The sequence below is a fragment of the Canis lupus genome, chromosome 7, assembly GCF_011100685.1.
Source record: "Canis lupus familiaris isolate Mischka breed German Shepherd chromosome 7, alternate assembly UU_Cfam_GSD_1.0, whole genome shotgun sequence".
Taxonomy (NCBI): Eukaryota; Metazoa; Chordata; class Mammalia; order Carnivora; family Canidae; genus Canis; species Canis lupus.
In genome coordinates this window covers 34,361,099-34,382,359 of record NC_049228.1, presented here as the reverse complement: position 1 = coordinate 34,382,359, position 21,261 = coordinate 34,361,099, and the positions used below count along the sequence as shown (strand labels likewise).

General features: G+C 35.3%; 1 protein-coding gene and 1 long non-coding RNA gene across 16 annotated transcripts in view; one reads left to right on the top strand and one right to left on the bottom strand.

Moving 5' to 3' along the window:
• Window positions 1-2,089, top strand: part of LOC106559039 — a 32,819-nt gene extending 30,730 nt beyond the window's left edge. The window contains exon 5 of one of the 3 annotated variants that reach the window (XR_005362206.1): window positions 1,934-2,089. This is a non-coding gene — a long non-coding RNA (uncharacterized LOC106559039). Of the gene's footprint in view, window positions 1-163; window positions 511-1,933 lie in introns of those variants that run through there. The other 2 variants (XR_005362207.1, XR_005362208.1) reach the window with 2 other exon arrangements.
• Window positions 1-21,261, bottom strand: part of SDCCAG8 (SHH signaling and ciliogenesis regulator SDCCAG8) — a 236,206-nt gene that overhangs the window by 194,811 nt on the left and 20,134 nt on the right. For all 13 annotated transcript variants that reach the window (XM_038542720.1, XM_038542719.1, XM_038542723.1 and 10 more), the window contains 2 exons: window positions 8,628-8,753; window positions 1,911-2,051 (listed from right to left, as the gene is read on the bottom strand). In XM_038542720.1, coding sequence (XP_038398648.1) covers window positions 1,911-2,051; window positions 8,628-8,753 — 267 coding nt within the window. Of the gene's footprint in view, window positions 1-1,910; window positions 2,052-8,627; window positions 8,754-21,261 lie in introns of those variants that run through there.

Sequence of the window (21,261 nt, the reverse complement as noted above, 5' to 3'; positions counted from 1 at the left end):
ACTCTTTCCAAAATAGCAGAAAAAGCTTGAGTTAGGGACAGAGAAAGGAGGGAGGCTGGGGCCAGAAAGAGACTTTAGAAAACTATAAAAATAACACTGAGAGATGATAATGAGAGCTGAACTATCATCCATTCTATCTTTCCCTGAAACCCTCCATTTACAGTGTCATTTTTACATTTTCATCATTGCTGATCAATTCTACCACGTCAAATTTAATGCAAGGAAAACTTCAAACAGGAGGAAGAAGAAAGGCCTGTTACACAGATCAAAAGATTGGAAAGTATCATTTATCTGAAAATAAAATTATTTTTGACTCTGGGAAGTGAGTATATTTAAAACCAGCTGTGTTATATGAGGGAAATTCAGAAAACCAGGAGCATGTCCAGGAAAGACACATGCTCAGTCCTGAGAAGACCTTAAGCTTTCAGCTCAAGCTGATCTCTAGGCTCAGAGCAAGCCCAGCTACATGGTGAAGGAATGCCCCAGCACTGAGCACACCTGCAAACACTGGCAGAGGTGGCTATTTTTCTTTTTCTTTTTTTTTTTTTTTGATTTTCTATGCATATTTTTTTTTGGTGGTTGTTTGTTTACTTGTTTTAGCTCCTGGCATTCATGGGAATCTCTGTCAAACATTACCTAAACATGAGCTAATGAAAGAGACTTCAGTAATCACACACAACAAAGAATAGTCTACAGAAATAATCTGGAAAAGTATCAAAACAAAAGGGACAATATAACCTTCAATAATAAAAGAGACAGAACCATAGGGAACTGGGATATTGGATTTCCAGAGTTATCACAGTGTAATAGTTCATTTCAATGTCTACTTTTCAATCAAAAAAAAATCACAAAACATACAAAGAAACAGGAAAATATGGCCCACTTAGAGGTACAAAATAAATCTACAGAAACCACCATTAAAAAAAATCTATATAAAAAAAAATCTATAGATACCAGACCTACTAGACAACTCTTTAGAACAATAATCTTAAATATGCTCAAAGAGCTAAGAGAAAATATGGCCAAAGGACTAAAAGAAATAAGGAAAACAACTGTACACCTGAAACTAACATAATACTCTAAGCTAACTGGAATTAAGATAAAAACTTAAAGAAAGCAAATTATAGAAGGAACTAAACAGATCTGGAGCTGAAAATACAACAAATGAAATAATTCCTAAAGGCATAGAAGAGCAGATATGAGTAGCAGAACAAAGAATCAGCAAACTTTAATATAGGACAGTTCAAATGACTGAGTCTGAGGAGCAGAAAAAGAAAAGAATGAATTATCATATGATCCAATCATTCCCCTTCTGATTATATGCCCAAGGGAAGTGAAAGTAGGGACAAAAACAGACTTGTATATTGATGTCCATGGTAGCTTTATTCATAAGAGCCAAAAGGTGGTAACAAACTAAAATGTTGATGAGCAAATGAATGGATAAACAAAGTATGGTGTATATGTAACTGGAATATTACTCTTAAAAAGGCAAAAAATTCTGATATGTGCTACACCACAGATGAACCTTGAAAACATTATGCTAGATGAAACATGTCAGACACAAAAGGACAAATATTGTTTGATTCCACATATGTCAGGTACCTAGACTAGGCAAATTTATAGAGATTGGAAAGTAGAAGAGATTGCCAAGGGTTGGGAGAGAAGGGGATGGAAGTTATTATTTCATGGGTACAGAGTTTTTGTTTAGGATGGTAAAAGTTCCGGAAATGGAGAGTGTTGTTCACCATGATTGTATTTAATGCAAATAAGTTGTACACTTACCATGGTTAAATGGTAAATTTTAAAATGGCGAAAACACTAAATTTAATAGTATGTATATCTACCATGATAAAAAAAAAAAGAGGTACAAAAAAAGTAGATGCATAAGAGAAAAGCACCCAAATTCTTACCAGTTCTAGTTTCCATTTCTCAGTCTCACTGGCAGATGGACCCTTGACAGTATCTACATTGCCATGGGAGAATCGTTTCTTGGCAGCTTCATCCATCCCAGAGTCTTCACCTGTTGTAATCCAAGAATTCTTCAGGTTTCCCTAAAATAAAATGTATGAGTAATTACAACCTGCATTTAATTGTTAATCAATATGCCAGTTTTACGAATGGAACACTGATTCTCATCTGTGATGAAAGGAATACAAAGCAGATTGCTCTAAACTACACATCAAGCACGATTTTACATTTTCAGGCTATTAGGGTCATAGTCCACAAGTGTTACAAAGTCAAATTCCTATGGGTCCAGGCAATAACATAAATGAGCAAAGAGGACTGGCTGCCAGTGTTTCAACAAATGAACTTGTTTCTTACTTCTCTGAAGACATATATTCTTAAAACACACAGCCCTCTCTTGATTTCATTTTCCACCTTTCATAAAGGCATGACTAATAATAATGTTAATACATACAGTGTTTACTAGGTGCCAGACACTGTTTATGTGCTTCACATATATTAACTCATTTAATCACTATAACAAACCCATGAAATAAGTTCCATTGTTATCTCCATTTTATAGAAGAGGAAACTGGGGTGCCTGGATGGCTCAGTCAGTTAAGTGTCTGACTCTTGATTTTGGTTCAGGTTATGATTTCAGGGTCATGAGATGGAGCCCTATGTCAGGCTCCATGCTCAGCGGGAAGTCTGTTTGAGAGTCTTTCTCTCTCCTTCTGCCCCTCCTCTCCCACCATGCTGCTCTCTTTCTCTATCTCTAAAATAAACAAATCTGTTTTTTAAAAAAGAAGAGGAGAGCAGCCTGGGTGGTTCAGCGGTTTAGCGCCATCTTTGGCCCAGGGCGTGATCCTGGAAACCTGGGATCAAGTCCCTTGTTGGGCTCCCTGCATGGAGCCTGCTTCTCCCTCTGCCTGTGTCTCTGCCTCTCTCTGTTTCTCCCTGTGTCTCTCATGAATAAATAAATAAAATCTTTTAAAAAAATAAAATAAGAAGAGGAAACTGAGTCACAGTGAGTAACAGGTAAGAGTCACAGAGGTAGGAAGTAGCTAATAAACAGCAGAGCTAGGATCTGAACCCTGGCAATCTAGTTCCCTAGTCCATGCCCTGAACCGCTATGCTGTCCTGCATTTCCAGAAAAAATATTTATCTTCAATAAGAAAAATAGTGCACGGAGACAAAAACAGAAATGACATGTAACTTGCATGTCAGGAACTCACAAAAGAGTGGTGGGGCAGCCACTACTCAGTTCCAGGCAATTGCTGCCATGTGTGAATGCAAACTCCCATTACAAAAAAATCTTTTGATTTTTTAAAAGCTAACCCAGAGATCTGACTTTTCATTTGAAACACTGTTACATACTGGTTTATGGTTTGTCAAACATATAAAACATACCTACAGATTGAATTTGGTATATACCCATTAAGTTTGCCACCTCCAGTACCCTCTCAACATTCAATGAAATATACAGCCCAAAGATCTGAGTAATTTATGTGTACAATAAGGATTGAAATATTAATTCAATTCAATAAATAATTATTGAACTCTTCTAAGGGCCAAAGTATATAGTAGTACTCACAAGAGAGGACAGGTCCCAAACTAAACTATACTGCAGTGTCATATCATGCTAGAATGAGGTAAGCTGCATTCATCCCAATTAGTATTCTGAGGGCCTATCCTATATTCTTCTGGAAGTCCAGTTTATGCAAACATTTGGGTATGATACCTCCTACATTCAGACACTGCACTAAGAGCTTGGAGGGTAAAAATGAGCAAGACCAATCTTACCCTCAACACAAACTGCTAAGCAGATAATTTCAATTTAACCAGTAAGTGCTAGGCCAGGGGGTGTATAGGGGATGATGCCAAAACAGAGGAGGGGTACTAAGAACAACCAGAGATTCAAGGAAGGTTTTATGGGGAAATGTTGACATTGGTGGGATATCTCAGATGAAAAAGAGTGAGCTAGATGAGAAGAGCATGCCAGGAAAAAAAACACATGGGGAAAGTCAAAGAGGTGTGAAAAAGTCTGGTACCTCCAGGAGACTCACACAACTCAGAATTACTAGAGATCGAAGCACAAAACAATGGACATCCAAATGTCGAGCTAGAGATTCATGTAAGGGTCTGGAAAGTATGGTATAACAAGCTTGAACTCGATTTTGTAGGTAAGGACAAACCTCTCAAGATGTGAGTGCATCCAAAGTTGCCTTAGAGAACTATGAAGAATGGCAGCACTAATTTCCTATAGAGAAACTGGAAAAAGTATGTAACTCACAGATCACTGATTCATGATATAAAATATTGTCATTCTTTGGAAAGAAGTGCTAGCCTAATTGACACTTTGTCCTTTCACAGATAACATTTAAGAACTTGAATGGTATTTGACCAAAATTTTATTTTATTTTTTTATTATTTATTCATGAGAAAGAGAGAAAGAGAGAGAGAGAGAGAGAGGGAGGGAGAGAGGCAGATAGGCAGAGGGAGAAGCAGGCTCCATGCAGGGAGCCCGATGTGGGACTTGATCCAGGGACTCCAGGATCATGCCTTGGGCCAAAGGCAGACGCTAAACTGCTGAACCACCCAGGCGTCCCTTGACCAAAATTTTTAAAACTTAATTACATTTACATCTCTGGACATCACTGAAAACCTTCGATTTCTTAATTGAGAAGAGGAGTGGTAGCGAGGGGATAAATGTAGACATAAAAAGAAATGGCTCAGAAATTTTCTGCTTTAAAAAAAATTAAATCTTGGGCAGCCCGGGTGGCTCAGCGGTTTAGTGCCTGTCTTCAGCCCAGGGAGTGATCCTGGAGATCTGGGATCGAGTCCCATGTCAGGCTACCGGGGAGCCTCTTTCTCCCTCTGCCTGTGTCTCTGCCTCTCTCTCTCTCTCTCTCTCTCTCTCTCTCTCATGAATAAATAAAATCTTTTAAAAAAATCTAAATCTTCGAATGAGTACAAATGCCAAATGTCTTTCTTTTTTTTTTTTTTTTTAAGATTTATTTATTTTTCAAGGGTGGGGAGGGGCAATGCAAGTCCCAAGCAGACTCTCTGAAGAGCACAGAGCCCAATGTGGGGCTTGATCCCACGACTCTGAGATCATGACCTGAGTCAAAACCAAAAGTTGGATGATGAACCAACTGTGCCACCCAGCCGCCCCCCAAATTTCTAATAAATAGCATATTTTAATATTATAATTTTTTGAACTCTGGAGAAAAACTTTGCATGGAAAGAAATTTCACTTAAAAATGATGAAAAATGAAGATGGAAATGGTTTTTATTTTTTAAAAATAATGATTTTTCATTTTAAAAACATAACCTGCTTGTTTCTTCAACCTTTGGGCCATAAAGTGGGCTAAGAGCTAAAAGTCATGTAGGCTACCATCCAAGTCGATGACTAAAACTCAGGAACAATAAAGGATGTCCCTCTCCTCTGGGGAGAATCTTCTACCCCATGGCAAACAAAGATAGTTGGGTTCAATACTGACAAGCTATTCCTAACTTATACAGAAAGACAGTACAACTCAAGGCTAGGCAGATGGATCTGGTGAGTTAGTCCCATGTTTGAGTCCTTGTTTTCCCATTTTCTAGCTTTGTGACATTAGTAGAGTTGCTTTGTTTATTTAACTGCCCTGTACGTTAATTTACTCATCTGAAAACAGACCTAACACCTGCCTTCCTTCACTACTATAAACCTAAAATAATTGAATGTAAATAAAGTGCTTGATGTAGTGCCTGCTACATAACATGTAGTCATCAGTTACTAATCATTACTATATAACTATTTTAATTATTTTTCAAAAGAAGGCATTAAGAAATACTGAATGTCTATATTCAAATCTGCCAATAGCTTTGGCAAGATCTAACCATCAGCATGCTAACAGGCTTAGTAAAAAGAGTTCAGGGGCAAAAAAAGATGTCCCTTGATATGTTTATATTTAAGATATTTTTTTTTGACAAAGATGCAATTTAATGGAAGAAGAATAGTCTTTTCAACAAAATAATTGAATATCCATATGGAAGACAATAATAAACAATTTGTGATCCATACCTGATAAAATATATAAGAAATCAATGTCTTAAAACAGGTCTTGGACCTAAATGTAAAATCTAAAATTACAGATATTCTAGAAGAAAACAAAGGGAAAATCTTTTTGACTTTGGGATAGACCACGATTTCTTAAACCCAGCGGTATTGACATTTGGAGCCAGGTAGTTTTTTTTACTGTGGAGAGCTCTCCTGTGCATTTAGGAAGTTTAGCAGCATTCCTGGCCTCTCCCCTTTATTTATTTATTTTTTAATTTATTTTTTATTGGTGTTCAATTTACTAACATACAGAATAACCCCCAGTGCCTGTCACCCATTCACTCCCACCCCCCGCCCTCCTCCCCTTCTACCACCCCGAGTTCGTTTCCCAGAGTTAGCAGTCTTTACGTTCTGGCTCCCTTTCTGATATTTCCCACACATTTCTTCTCCCTTCCCTTATATTCCCTTTCACTATTATTTATATTCCCCAAATGAATGAGAACATATAATGTTTGTCCTTCTCCGACTGACTTACTTCACTCAGCTATTTAAGATATTCTAAGAAGTTTCATTTACACGAAAACTCTGAACACAGTACCATATATACATTGCTGAAATGCCCCAATTCACCTACACAAGCCAAAAGCAGTAGGGGTACTAATTCTGTAACAACAAAATAACGTAGAAGACTAACATTAAAATAGATATCAAGGTCTCCTGACACATCTGCAACAATCATTTTGAATTTTTGTTTTTAAAAACCACTTTACAACTTTGTTTTTGCCATAATTATGGCTGTATTTTTCTTCAGCAAGTTTCCTTTGTTCATATAGCAAAGCATGTGTGCTTTTACATTGTTTCCTTCCTCTTCAGTGTTACTTCTCTTGCCCTCTGGTTCACTTGTCTGCCTAATTTCCTTTCTCATTTCACTTCCCCTTCTTCCACTTCTTTGCCATTGTACAAATACTGAAGTCTATGAATAAGCAAGTCACTGTTTGCTAAGTGACGATGTATTTGGAAGAAAAGCAAAAGAATATATTTATTTTTAAAAGGAGCTACTTCAAAGTATTTTTCATATGGCTACATCATCTTCAAATTGACATTACAATAATAAGCAACTGAGATGGAATTTTTAACTAATAACATTGATAACAAATAATATATACTCAGAAAAAAGTCTTCTGGTGGAGGGAAAACAGCTGGACACAAACTGAAATGTACTGCAGAAAAATAAACTTAGCACAGTCAGCTACTTCTAAATAGGAAATTCTAACACAGAACTCAGAAAGATTACAAATGAGACATCAGGTCAGGTTGACAAAAAAATTTCAAAATAAAAAATTAGAGGACACCTAGGTAAAACATTAAGACACTCATATTTTTTCTTAATCAGAACCGATTTACCTATGACAACTAAGTCAAAACCACCAAAATCCACTGTAAAGTAAGGTTGCAACAGGCAGTATTAAAACTTCCCCATGGGGATCCCTGGGTGGCGCAGCGGTTTGGCGCCTGCCTTTGGCCCAGGGCGTGATCCTGGAAACCCGGGATCGAATCCCACATCAGGCTCCCGGTGCATGGAGCCTGCTTCTCCCTCTGCCTGTGTCTCTGCCTCCCTATCTCTCTCTGTGTGACTATCATAAATAAATAAAAATTAAAAAATATATAAAAATAAAAATAAATTATAAAGAAAAAAATAAAAATTAAAAAAAAAAAATAAATAAAACTTCCCCATGGAACATTGAATTTGTTTCAAAAAGCAGAACAAGCTGTGATTAACTATGTCCTACAGCAAAAGAGTAAATAACATTTTTAAGGCAACAGTATCTCTGACAAGTCATAAGGAGATATTAAGTTTAAAAACTACTTAAATATCATCACAAGAATTTTGTGTCATACAATTATAGAGATCATCAAATCCACTGTTCTTCAAAATGTGGTGTACTGGTACTGGAATTACTTAGGCAACTTGTTAAAAATTCATATTTTTAACTCAAAGATTAAACTCAAATGCACTGAATCAGACTCTCAGGGGAGGGAGCTCAGGAATCTGCACTGTCAACAAGTGTCCCAAGTGATTGTTACTCACATTAAAGATTCAGAACAGTTAATATATGTGAATCTTCTCAAATTGCCAATAAACAGAAGATACATGAGGTCAAACCATGTTTGAAAGCCCCGTAAAATTACTTGTGAAACACCCAGCTTTTCAGGAAAACTAACATGCTGATCCTGACACCCTCAGGCTGGTGTTCTCTCTGCTACATCATGCTGCCAATTAGACTTATTCAGAGCACAAGGAAAGTATAGAGAAATACAACAGAAACCCAAGCTGCAGTTGGAAAGTTTCTGGATTTAACAAAGTCCTTCCTATATGACCTGCTTCCTGCTTCAGACCTACTCTTTCCCTGTGGGAAAAGCATACACGGTATGCTTGGAGAGGAAAGCAGTACAGAGATTCGGCATCACTACATCACATTTCACTTGAGGAGCCACTCCACCATGATGAATCTTAATGAGTAACAGCACAGTACACCTGCCAAAATTCAAGTTGAGAATTTCAGCAGTTCAGTAGGCTGTGGGAGAGAGTAGGAAGGAACATTCAAACCGGATATAATTTATGGCTTTAAGAAATGCTCACAGATACATCCAGAAGTGTTTGTTCCCTCATTGCTTCCTTTTGTCTCTGAGATTTCAGCTCTTCTTGGAGCTTTTCATTTTCTAGCTCAGCTACTTGTATCCTATTTTTCATTCCAGAGAGTTCATCCTGTAAAAAGTAGAAACAAAAATACCAAATACATTAAGTATTTTTAAGCAGTGTTAATTGCTGATTACTAGATGATCCAACATGACATAAAGTATGGAAAACATGCTCTCTACCCATTTCTGAAATATTGTAATTATATTTAGACAAATAAGGCAACATTCAGTTAACAAACAAAAAGAAGCCTGGGAAATACAGCAAAAGGCCTGCTCATGGTCGTATCACAGAAATGTGTCCTTTCTGAGAGTTATTTTGTAGGCTTCCAGAAAGACTTTAATTAAAAGGGTTATCTAAAAGACTTTTAAGAATATGGTAGACTTTCAAACAATAAGGTAAGATATATGATTACTCATGTTCAAATGTTGACAACTTGTTGAACCTAATGGAGGATAAAAGGGATAGGCATGGAAAGTGAGACTAGTTATAACCTCATAACCTGATGAGTTATAACTCATAACCTGATGAGTTATGAGTTATAACTCATAACCTGATGGAGGGAAATTATGAATGAGATAGTTTGGTGGAGAGTTCTAAAAGAGATTATCCCTGGCCTTCCAGGCATAATAAAAGGAATTACAATTAAAATAGCTATTGAGTGGCATTTCACTCTCTAAAAAGAGGTTAAAAATATCAATACATTGATGGCACAACACTTTATTACCAATGTAATAAAAGGCTATTAAACAATATAGGCAAATTCCAGTTCAATTATTTTATTCAGAATAAAGCCAAAACCTCAGTCCATATTTGAAAGTTCTAACTAAAAAAAGCATTGCAGAATTCCAGTTTTTGGTCTGGCACATAATGAGCTTGGAAGACATCATTCACAACAAGAGCAAAGCTGAACAAACCAAAAAATTAGCCACTCTTCTTAAATCCGTTAGAGAACTGGGGTCCCAGGGAAAACCACCATCCCCCAAATTGGACAGACAGGTGTTCCTAAAAATCACAATCTACCTGAGCAGAAACTTCCAGGGGAAGTAGGGCTAGGAAGGAAAATGTCAAGAAAAATTGGAAGCTCAGGATAGACAAGTTTGAGGATTAAAAACTTCAGAAGGACCATCTGAAGGGGATTCCTACACTTCTGTGAATTTTATCTCTAGAACAGGTTCTTACAAGCAAAGACTATAGAAAAATCCCTCCAAGCTTCCTCTAGTAGGAGAGGAAAAGTTGCCATTTTGAAATATGCCCAAAGCATCTCTATTCTTAAAAAGGCCTGCTTCAAGAGAAAGTATTTTACCAGAGCCTAAATAGCTGGCCTTTTTCACAACCTAACTGACCTGTGGGAAGAGAAATACCCAACTCCAGCTCCTTCTAGCCTTCCCATCTCACGGTGACAGAGTGACTGAGAAGCACTTGTGATGGTCAAAGCTAAAAAGGCACAGACTCACCAAAAGACTGAGACCTAATCACAGGGCTATAAAATGCTTCCTCTACTCCTACAGCCTCCACCACGTCAGAAGTGTGCCTATAAAATAACAAGGGAATACACTAAAATAGCTGCACATCTCAGACTATAGAAGAGTTCTCAAGGGAAGCTCAAGCACAACAGGGGGGATGTAAAGGAGGACACTAGAGGAAATTTAGCCTCTGACACCTGTAGCAACACCAAACAGTAAACACAGCCTAACTCCTACCATGTCAAACACAGTATCTCACACTAAAAGCTTATTCCCTCAGTTCCTTTAAACCACTACATCACGGCCAGCATTCAACAAAAAATTAGAAAGCACACTAAAAGACTTAAAGCACAGTTTAATAAACTAAGCAAGCACAGAACCAGACTTGAATATGGCAGCAATGTTGGACTTATCAGATTGGAAGCTTAAAATAATTATGATTAATATGTTAAAGGGTTTAATGGAAAAAGTGAACTACATGAAAGGACAGATGGGAAATATAAGCAGAGATGGAAACTCAAAGAATCAAAGTGCTGGAAATCTAAAACACTATAATAGAAATGAAGAATGCTTTTGATAGGCTCATTAATAGACTGGACACCACCAAGAAAATAATCAGGAGCTTGAAGAACTGCCAATAGAAATTTCCCAAACTAAAATACAAAGAGAAAAAAAATGAAAAAGAACAGAATATCCAAGAAACATGAGACAATTATAAAAGGTGACAAAAGAAAGGACAAGAAGAAATATCTGAAGAAATAATGACCTAGAATTTTCTGAAATGATAACCACCAAACCACAAATCCAGGAAGCTCAGAGAACACCAGGCAGTATAAAACAAGCAAAAAATCTATACCTTGGCATATCATATTCAAACTGCAGAAAGTCAAAGACAAACAGAAAATCTCTAAGGAAATCAGAAATCAGAGTTCTCTTCAGAAGCCATGTAAGTAAGAAGACAATGGAATATTTAAAGTATTGAAAGAAAAAAAATTCACCAACCTAGAATTCTGTATCAGGCAAATGAACCTTCAAAGGTGAGGGGAAAATAAATACTTTCTTAGATAAACAAAAATTGAGGCTATTTGTCTCCAGTAGACTTTATAAGAGATGTTAAATTTTATAAGTTCATATGTACACAAAAATTAAATTAGGAAAGGAATATATGGTGATAAAACAAAATATTTTCTTTTTCTTAATCTTACCTAACATATAACAGTTTGCTCAATATCACAGTAGTAGCACTATATATAGTGATTATAGCTTATGAATAATTGAACTGAATGATAGCAATGTTATAGAGGACAGGAGGGAGGGATTGGAAACATTCTCTTATAGGGAGCTTGCCCTACCCAGGCAGTGATATAGAGCTATTTGGAAGTAGACTTAGATTTCTGGTCAATGTAACTGCAAACTCAAGGACTTACAAAAAGTTAAAAAAAAAAAAATTTCAACTGATACACTAAGAGAGGAAGAAAACTGCAATCACAGAACAGGCTCATTTAAACCAGATATGGCAGAAAAAGAGAGGATGGAAGGATGGACAGACAGGCAGGCAAACAAGGGCAACGAGTAAAAAACAGTAACAAATATGGTAGATGTTATCCAACTATATTGATATCCAAGTATATCAATAATAACTTTAAACGTCCATGGTCTAAATACACCAATAAAAGACAGAGACTATAATAGTGAATAAAGAACATGACGCAAGTATATGTTGTCTATAAGAAGCCCATCTTAAATATAAAGACACAGATAAAGTAAGGTAAATAGGGACCCCTGGGTGGCTCAGCAGTTGAGCGTCTGTCTTTGGCTCAGGGCGTGATCGTGGAGTCCCGGGATCGAGTCCCACATCAAGCTCCTTGCATGGAGCCTGCTTCTCCCTCTGCCTGTGTCTCTGCCTCTCTCTCTCTCTCTCTCTCTCTCTCTCTGTGTGTCTGTCTGTCTCTCAGGAATAAATAAAATCTTAAAAAAATAAATTTTCTTCAGAAAGAAGAAAAATGAAACAGACTATAAGCTCATATGTACACAAAAAATAAAAGAGAGCATCACATAATAAGTGGATAAATTCTCCTTGCAGACATAATAATCTGTAATGTGTATGTGCCTAATGATAGAACATCAAAATACATGATGCAAAGACTGATAGAATTGTACAGGGAAATAGATGAATCCGTCATTTCAGTTGGAGATTTCAAAGTCCCTCTGTCAGTAATCGACAGATCCAACAGATCTTGCAGATTGGCAAAACGTTGGTAAGTACATAGTTGAACTGAACAGCAACAACCATCAACTGGATCTAATTCTCATTTATAGAATACCTCATCCAACAAGTGAATACACATTCTTCTGAAGCTAACACAGAATATTCATCAAGACATACCATATCTTGGACCTAAAAACACACCTTAACAAATTAAAAAGAATAGAAATCATAAAAAGTATGTTCTCAGACAACAGTGTAATTAAACTAGAGATCAGTAACAGAAAGATGGCTGGAACACTCCCAATATACCTGGTGATTAAACAACACTTCTAAATAACATGCAGGTCAAGGGAAAAATCTCAAGAAAAATTTTTAAAAACTTTGAACTAAACAAAAATGAAAATACATCTTACCAAGATTTGTGAGATGCAACAAAATCAGTGAAAAATATTAGAAAAGAAGATTCCAAATCAATAATCTAAGCTTCCATCTAGGAAACTTTAAAGGGGAGTAAACTAAATCCAAAGTAAGCAGAAAATAAAATAAAAATTAGAATAGAGATCAAAGAAATTAAAAATAGTAAATCAATAGAGAAAAGCAACAAAATCAAAAGCTGGGTCTTTGAAATGATCAATAAAACTGGTACAATTCTAGGCTCTAGTCTGGCTAACTAAGAAAAAAGGAAGGAGACACAAATTACTAATATCAGAAATGAAAGGGGGGGTCATCACTACAGATTCTTAAAAGGATAACAAAGGAACACCATGAACAACTCTATGCCCATAAATTTTATAATTTAGATGAAATGGACTAATTCCTTAAAAGACACAATCCTCCAAAACCCATGGAAGGAGAAACAGACTGAGTAAGTCCTCTATTTATAAAAGCAATTGAATCAATTGCTAATAACCTTTCAAAACAAAAAGCACCAGGCCTGCCATTGGTTCACTGGTGAATTACACCAGAACTTTAAGGAATAAATTATACCAATTCTCTACACTATCTTCTATAAAGTGTCCAAGAGAACACTTTCTGACTCATTTTATGAGACAAGCATTCCCCTAATACCCAAAGCAGGTGAAGACACTTTGGGAATGAAAAACTACAGACCAATAGTATATCTCAAGAACATAAATGCAAAAAGCCTCATCAAAATATTAGCAAATCAAATGCAATGATGTATAAAAAGAATTATACAACAGGACCAAATGGATTTATTCCAGATATACAAGATTGGTTCAATATTTGAAAATGAATTAATGTAATCCATCACATCAACAAGCGAGAAAAATCATTATGATCATATCAATAAATAGAAAAAGCAAGTGACAAAATCCAGTAGCCATTCAAGAGAAAAACTCTCAGCAGACAAGAAATAAAGGAAAACATTCTCAAATTGATAATCAGCATCTACTAATAACATATAGCTAATATCATACTCAATGGTGAGATTATAACTGATTTTCCACTAAGAATAAGAATAAGAACAAGGGAAGGATGTCCCTTCTCATCGCTCCTATTCAGATATCTATTCATATCTATCCTACTAAAAATTCTAGATAATGAACAAGATATGAAAAAGAAATAAAAATCACACATATTGAAAAGGAAGAAATAAATTCTTAAAAAGACATATGAGTTTTTGTTAAAAAATGACACAATTCTCTACAAAAAATCTCAAAGAATCAAAACAGCTAGAATAAGTGATTATAGCGAGGCTGCAGATTACAAGGTCAATATACAAAAAAGATTGTTCTTATATATTAGCAATAAATAATTAGAATTTGAAGTAAGAACACATTACCATTCATACCAACACTAAACATGAAGTCTGAGATATAAATCTCACAAAATATGTACTAGATCTGTACAAGGAAAACTGTAAAACCCTGAAAAGGAAATCAAGGAATACCTAAATAACTGGAAAGACATTCCATGTGCATGCATAGTAAGACTCAGTATTGTCAACATTTCAGTCCCTAACCTGATCTATAGATACAACACAATCCCAATCAAAATCCCAGCATGTTATTCTGGGGATAATCAGAATTCTGGATATTTACCAACCAATTTTAATTTATAGAGAGGGGCAAAAGACCCAAATAGCTAACACCACAACAAGGAGAAGAACAAAATAGGAAGACTGACACTACCCAACTTCAAGAATTATAAAGTTCCAATAATCAAGACAGTGTGGTATTTGCAAAAGAACAGACCAATAGATGAATGGAACAGAAAAGTGAGCCCCAAAATAGATTCAAACAAATATAGTCAATTGGTCTTTATAAAGAAGTAAAGGCAATTCAATGGAAACAGTCTTCAACGAGTGGTGCTGAAATAACTGGATATCCACATACAGAGAGAGAGAAAGAGAGAGAAGAAGAAGAGGAAGAAGAGGAAGAAGAGAAAGAAGAGGAAGAAGAGGAAGAAGAGGAAGAAGAGGAAGAAGAAGAAGAAGAGGAGGAGGAGGAGGAGGAGGAGAAAGAAAAAAATCTAGACAGAGATCTTATACCTTACACAAAAATTAACTCAAAATGGAGGATATATCTCAAAGTAAAACACAAAATCATAAAATGTCTAGAAGAAGAATGGGGAAAATACTGTTGACTTCGAGTTTGGCAATGATTTTTAGATAGAATATCAAAAGCAAAATCTATGAAAGAAAAAATTGGTAAGTTGGACTTTACTGAAATTAAAACCTTCTGCTCTATAAAAGACACTGTTAAGAGAATCAAAGACTAGCCACAGACTAGGATAAAAGAATTGCAAAAGACATAGCTGTTAAATGACTGGTACCCAAAATATATAAGAAACTCTTAGAACTCATTAAGAAAATAAACAACACAATTTTAAAAACAGGCAAAAGAACAGACACCACATCAAAGAAAGTATGTAAATGGAAAGTATATATATATATATATATATATATATATATATATATATATATATATCTTCAGGGAATTGAAATTAAAACAATAGGTAACACTACACACCTGGAATACATTAAAAATCCAAAACACTGATGACACCAAAAGCTGGCAAGGGTGTGGAGCATTAAGAACTCTCATTCATCACTGCTGAAAAAGCAAAATGGTACAGCCACTTTGGAAGACAGTTTGACAGCTTCTTACAAAACTAAACATACACTTACCATGTGATCCAGCAATTGAGCTTCTTGGTATTTACTCAAATGAGTTAAAAATTTATATCCACGAAAACCTGCACATGAATATTTATACCAGCTTTGTTCATAGTTGCCAAAACTTGGAAGCAAGCAAGATGTCCTTCAAAGTAGGAATGGATAAATAGACTATGTTATAACCATACAATAGAATATTATCCAGTGATTTAAAAAAAAGATATATACAAGCCATAAAAAGACATGGAGGAATCTTAAATGCATATTACTCAGTGAAACCAGTCTGAAAAGGCTGTGGCCTGTATGATTCCAATTACGTAACATTCTGAAAAAGCAAAGCTGTGGAGACAGTAAAGATATAAGTGGTCGCCAGGGTTTGGTGGGTAGGGAAGGAGAGATGAGTAAATGGAGGACAGATGATCTTTCATCTGTGAAAGCAGCAAAACTATTCTCTTTGCTACAGTAGTGATGGATACATGTCATTCCTTTTTTTCAAAAGCTACAGAATGATACAAAGAGTGAGCATTAAGGTAAAATGTGGAATTTAGCAAATAATAATGTAATAATATTGGCTCATTAATTGAAACAAATGTGCCACACATTGATACATGGTGTTAAGAATAGCAGAAACTGCTGGGGAGGTATGAAGGGGAACTCTAGGTACTTTCCACTCAATTTTTCTGTAAACCTAAAACTGATCTAAAAAATAAAGTCTATTAATTAAAAAAACTAGTAAGATAATTCTACCAAACATTTAAAGAAGAGTTAATACTTATTCTTCTCAAACTATTCCCAACAAATAGGAAAGGAAGGAAAACTTCCAAACTGACTCTAAGGCCAGCACTACCCTGATGCCAAAACCAGATAAAGACACCACAAAAAAAGAGAACTCTGGGCCAATATCCCTGATGAACACAGATGCAAAAATTCTCAATAAAATACTTGCAAACCAAATCCAACAATACATTAAAAAAAAATCATTCACTCCAATCAAGTGGGATTTATTCCTGGGTTGCAAGGGTAGTTCAATATTTGCAAATCAATCAACATGACACACTACATTAATGCAAGAAAGGATAAGAATCATATGAGCATTTCAACAGATGCAGAAAAAGCATTTGACAAAGTCTGACACCCATTCATGACAAAAACTCTAAACAAAGTAGGTTTAGAGGGAACATGCCTCAACATAATAAAAGTCATATATCAAAACCCCACAACTAATATCCTCAATGGGAAAAAACTGAGAGCTTTTCCTCTATGGTCAAGAACAAGATAGAGATGTCCACTCTCACCCCTGTTATTTAACATAGTACTAGAAATCTTAGCCACAGCAAACAGACAACAAAAAGAAATAAAGGGCATACAAATTGTCAAGGAAGAAGTAAAACTTTCACTATTTGCAGATGATATGATACTCTATATGGAAAACCTGAAAAACTCCACCAAAAAACTGCTAGAACTGATACACAAATTCAGTAAAGTCCCAGAATACAAAATCAATGTATAGAAATCTGTTGCATTTCTATACACCAGTAATGAAGCAGCAAGAAAAAGAAATTAAGGAATAAATCTCATTTACAATTGCACTAAAAAGAATAAGATAGTTAGGAATAAACCTAACCAAAGAGGTAAAAGATCTATACTCTGAAAACTATAGAACACCTATGAAATAAATTGAAGGGGACACAAAGAAATGGAAAAACATTCCATGCCCATGGATTAGAAGAATAAATATTGTTAAAATGTCTATGCTATCTAAAACAATCTACACATTTAATGCAATCCCTATCAAAATACCAACAGCATTTTTCAGTGAGCTAGAATAAACAATCCTTAAATCTGTATGGAACCACAAAAGACCCCAAATAGCAAAAGCAACCTTGAAAACAAAAAGCAAAGCTGAAGGCATCAAAATTCCAGACGTCATGTTATATTACAAAGCTGTAGTGATCAAAATAGTATGATATTAGCATAAAAATAGACACATAGATGAATGGAACAGAATAGAAAACCCAGAAATGAACCCGCAAGTATATGATCAATTAATCTTTGACAAAGCAGGAAAGAATATCTAATGGGGAAAAGACAATCTCTTCAACAAATAGTGTTGGGAAAATAGGACAACATGCAAAAGAATGGAACTGGACCACTTTCTTATACCAAGTACAAAAATAAATTCAAAATGGATTAAAGATCTAAATGTAAGACCTAAATCATAAAAATCCTAGAAGAGAACATAGGCAGTAACTTCTTTGACATCAGCTGCAGCAAGTTTCTTTCTAGATATGTCTTCTGAGACATATCCTGAGGCAAGGGAACAAAAGCAAAAATAAACTATTGAGACTGTATCAAAATAAAAAGCTTCTGCACAGTGAGAGAAACAATCAACAAAACTAAAAGGTAAACTATGGAATGGGAAAGATATTTGTAAATGATATATCCGATAAAGGGTTAGTATCCAAAATATATAAAGAACTTATAAGACTCAATACTAAAAAAAAAACAAATGATCCCAGGATATCTGGGTGGCTCAGGTGGTTAAGCATCTACCTTCAGCTCAGGTCATGATCTAAGGGTCCTAGGATTGAACCCTGTGTCAGGCTCCCTGGCTTCTCCCTCTCCCTCTCCCCTTATCCTCCATTCATGCTCTCTCTTTTAAATAAATAAATAAATAAATAAATAAATAAATAAATAAATAAATAAATAAATAAATAAAATCTTATAAAAAATAATCTGATTAAAAGTGGGTAGAAGACATAAATAGACATTTTTCCAAAGAAGACATAGAGATGAACAACAGATGCATGAAAAGATGTTCCACATCATTGATCATCAGGGAAATACACATTAAACCTATAATACAAAACTAAAATGAGCTATCACCTATACCTTTCAGAATGGCTAAAATCAGCAACACAAAATAGGTTTTGACAAGGATGTGGAGAAAGAGGAACCCTTTCATTGTTGGTAGGAATGCTAACTGGTGCAGCCACTCTGGAAAATAGAATGGAGGCTCTTCAAAAAGTTAAAAACAGAACTACCCTACAATCCAGCAATTGCACTAGTAGCCATTTGCCCAAAGAATACAAAAATAGTAATTCAAAGGGCTACATCCACCCTGTTTATAGTAGTATTATCCACAATAGCCAAAGTATAGAAAGAGCCTAACTGTCCATCAACTGATGAATGGATAAAGAAGATATGGTATATATATATGTGCATACATACATGTATGTGTGTGTGTGTGTGTGTGTGTATATATACACACACAATGGAATATTTTTCAGCCATTAAGAAGAATGAAATCTTCTTCTTCACAGACAGAGCTACAGAAAATTGTGCCAAGGGAAGTAAGGCAGAGAAAGACAAGTATCATATGAGTTCAGTCATATGTAGAATTTAAGAAACAGAACAAATGAGCAAAGGAAAAAGAGAGAGAGAGAGGCAAACCAAGAAACAGACTCTGAAGTATAGAGAACACATTGATGGTTACCAGAAGGGAGGGGGATGGGGGATGGGTGAAATAGGTGATGGGGATTAAGGAGTGCACTTGTCCTGATGAGCACTGGGTATTGTATGAAAGTGATGAATCACTACACTGTATACCTGATACTAATACACTGTATGTAAACTAACTGGAATTTTTTTTAATATTCCATTTATTTATTCATGAGAGACACATAGAGAGAGAAAGAGAGAGAGAGAGAGAGAAGCAGAGACACAGGCAGAGGAAGAAGCAGGCTCCATGCAGAGAGCCCAATGTGGGACTCGATCCTGGGTCTCCAGGATCACATCCTGGCTGAAGGTGGCACTAAACCACTGAGCCATCCGGGCTGCCCTAACTGGAATTTAAATAAAAACTTAGGTAAGTCTGGCTAGCTCAGTTGGTAGAGCATGCGACTCTTGATCTCTGGATTGTGAGTTCGAGCCCCATGTGTGGCATGGAGTTTACTTAAAATTTTTTAAATGTTTAATAAGAAAATAAAAACTTTCAAAAGTAAATTTTTAAAAAGGATATAAAAATAAAAATTATTAAAATTAAATAAAATACTAGAAATACTAAAAATACTAAAAAAAATGCTAAAAATACTAAAAAAATATTAAAAAACTAATAAACCACTTCTAAGCCCTTAAATGTTACTTTTATTCTGCTATTCCTTTGTTAAAATGTACCGAGTCATACTCTGTCTACCTTTCAAGGCTTTTGTAATCTTCCATTTCCCTAGTTCAGCATTGTTTTAATAATTTCTAACAGACATCTTCTACTACAGGAATTTAGAATAGATGCCTTGTGGCCCCCATAAATAAACCATATTCATCTCGAATATATCCTTTCAGTGCTGCTGTTTTCACTATGGAATGCTTTCATCCTCCTGCTGATCTAAATGATCCTACTCCTTTAAGATTTTCCTCTCCCAGAAAAACATCCCCCCAAACTCTAGCTTTTAGTACCTTGCTACTCTTATTATAATTACACTTTATACTATAGAACACAGACTACATTATACTCTATAGTGTTACTGTGGTGCTCATAGGTTTTAGTATTTTTCTCAACTTGATGGTAAGTTTATTACAATTTATATTGTGGTAGAATCTGACACCCCAAAATATACCACTTTGGAATAAGAACTATTTTGAACTAAAAGCACTTGAAAAACAGCAGATACAAAAAGAGTGCTCTGACCTCTCCCTTCTTCCTGAAAGAAGGAGATAAAGCTCTCATGTGAAACATGTCCTCCTCATATCAGGAAGAAAGAAACATTCTTATCACCAGACATAGGGAATGGAGGCTAAAAGGAATCTGTGCAAACAGATCTCATTAAAATAATTCATCTTTCCTTTAGCCTTCTCATATATTTTAGTTATGTTTATACATTTCCTTCTTTGTTCAACATAAAAGCATTTAAGTTTCACCATTTCTTTGGGTCATCATCTCCTTTTGAGGGTTCTCATGTCACATAAAACTTATATTAAAACAACCCATTTACAGTTGCACCAAAAGGAATAAATCCCTAGGAATACATTTAACCAAGGAAGTTAAAGATCTACATTCTGAAAACTCTAGGACACTAATGAAAGAAATTGTAAAGATATAGACAAATTAAAAGATATACCATGTTCATGGATCAGAAGAACAAATATCATTAAAATGTCCATTCTACCCAAGGCAATCTACAGATTCAATGCAATTTCTATCAAGATACTAATAGCATTTTCCACAGAACTAGAATCAATAATCCTAACATTTGTGTGGAACCACAATAGACTCTGAATAGCCAAAGCAAATCTTGAGAAAGAAGAACAAAACTGGAGATATCACAATCCCAAATTTCAAGATTATACAGCTATAGTAATCAAAACAGTATGGCACTGGCACAAAAATAGACACATAGATCAATGGAACAGAATAGGGTCCAAAAATAAACACACCTATAATGGTCAGTTAATCTATGACAAAGAAGGCAAGAATATACAATGGGGAAAAGACAGTCTTTTTAATAAATGGTGTTGGGAAAATTGGATAGCTACATGTAAAAGAATGAAATTGGACCATATTCTTATACCATACACAAAAATAAACTCAAAGTGGATTGAAGACCTACATGTGAGATCATAAAGCTTCTAAAAGAAAAAACATAGGCAGTAATCTCTTGGATTAGCAACATGTTTATAAAAAGGTCTCCTCAGGCAAAGGAAACACTGAAATAAAAATGATTTTACACAGCAAAAGAAATCACCAAAAAACAGAAAGGTAACTTA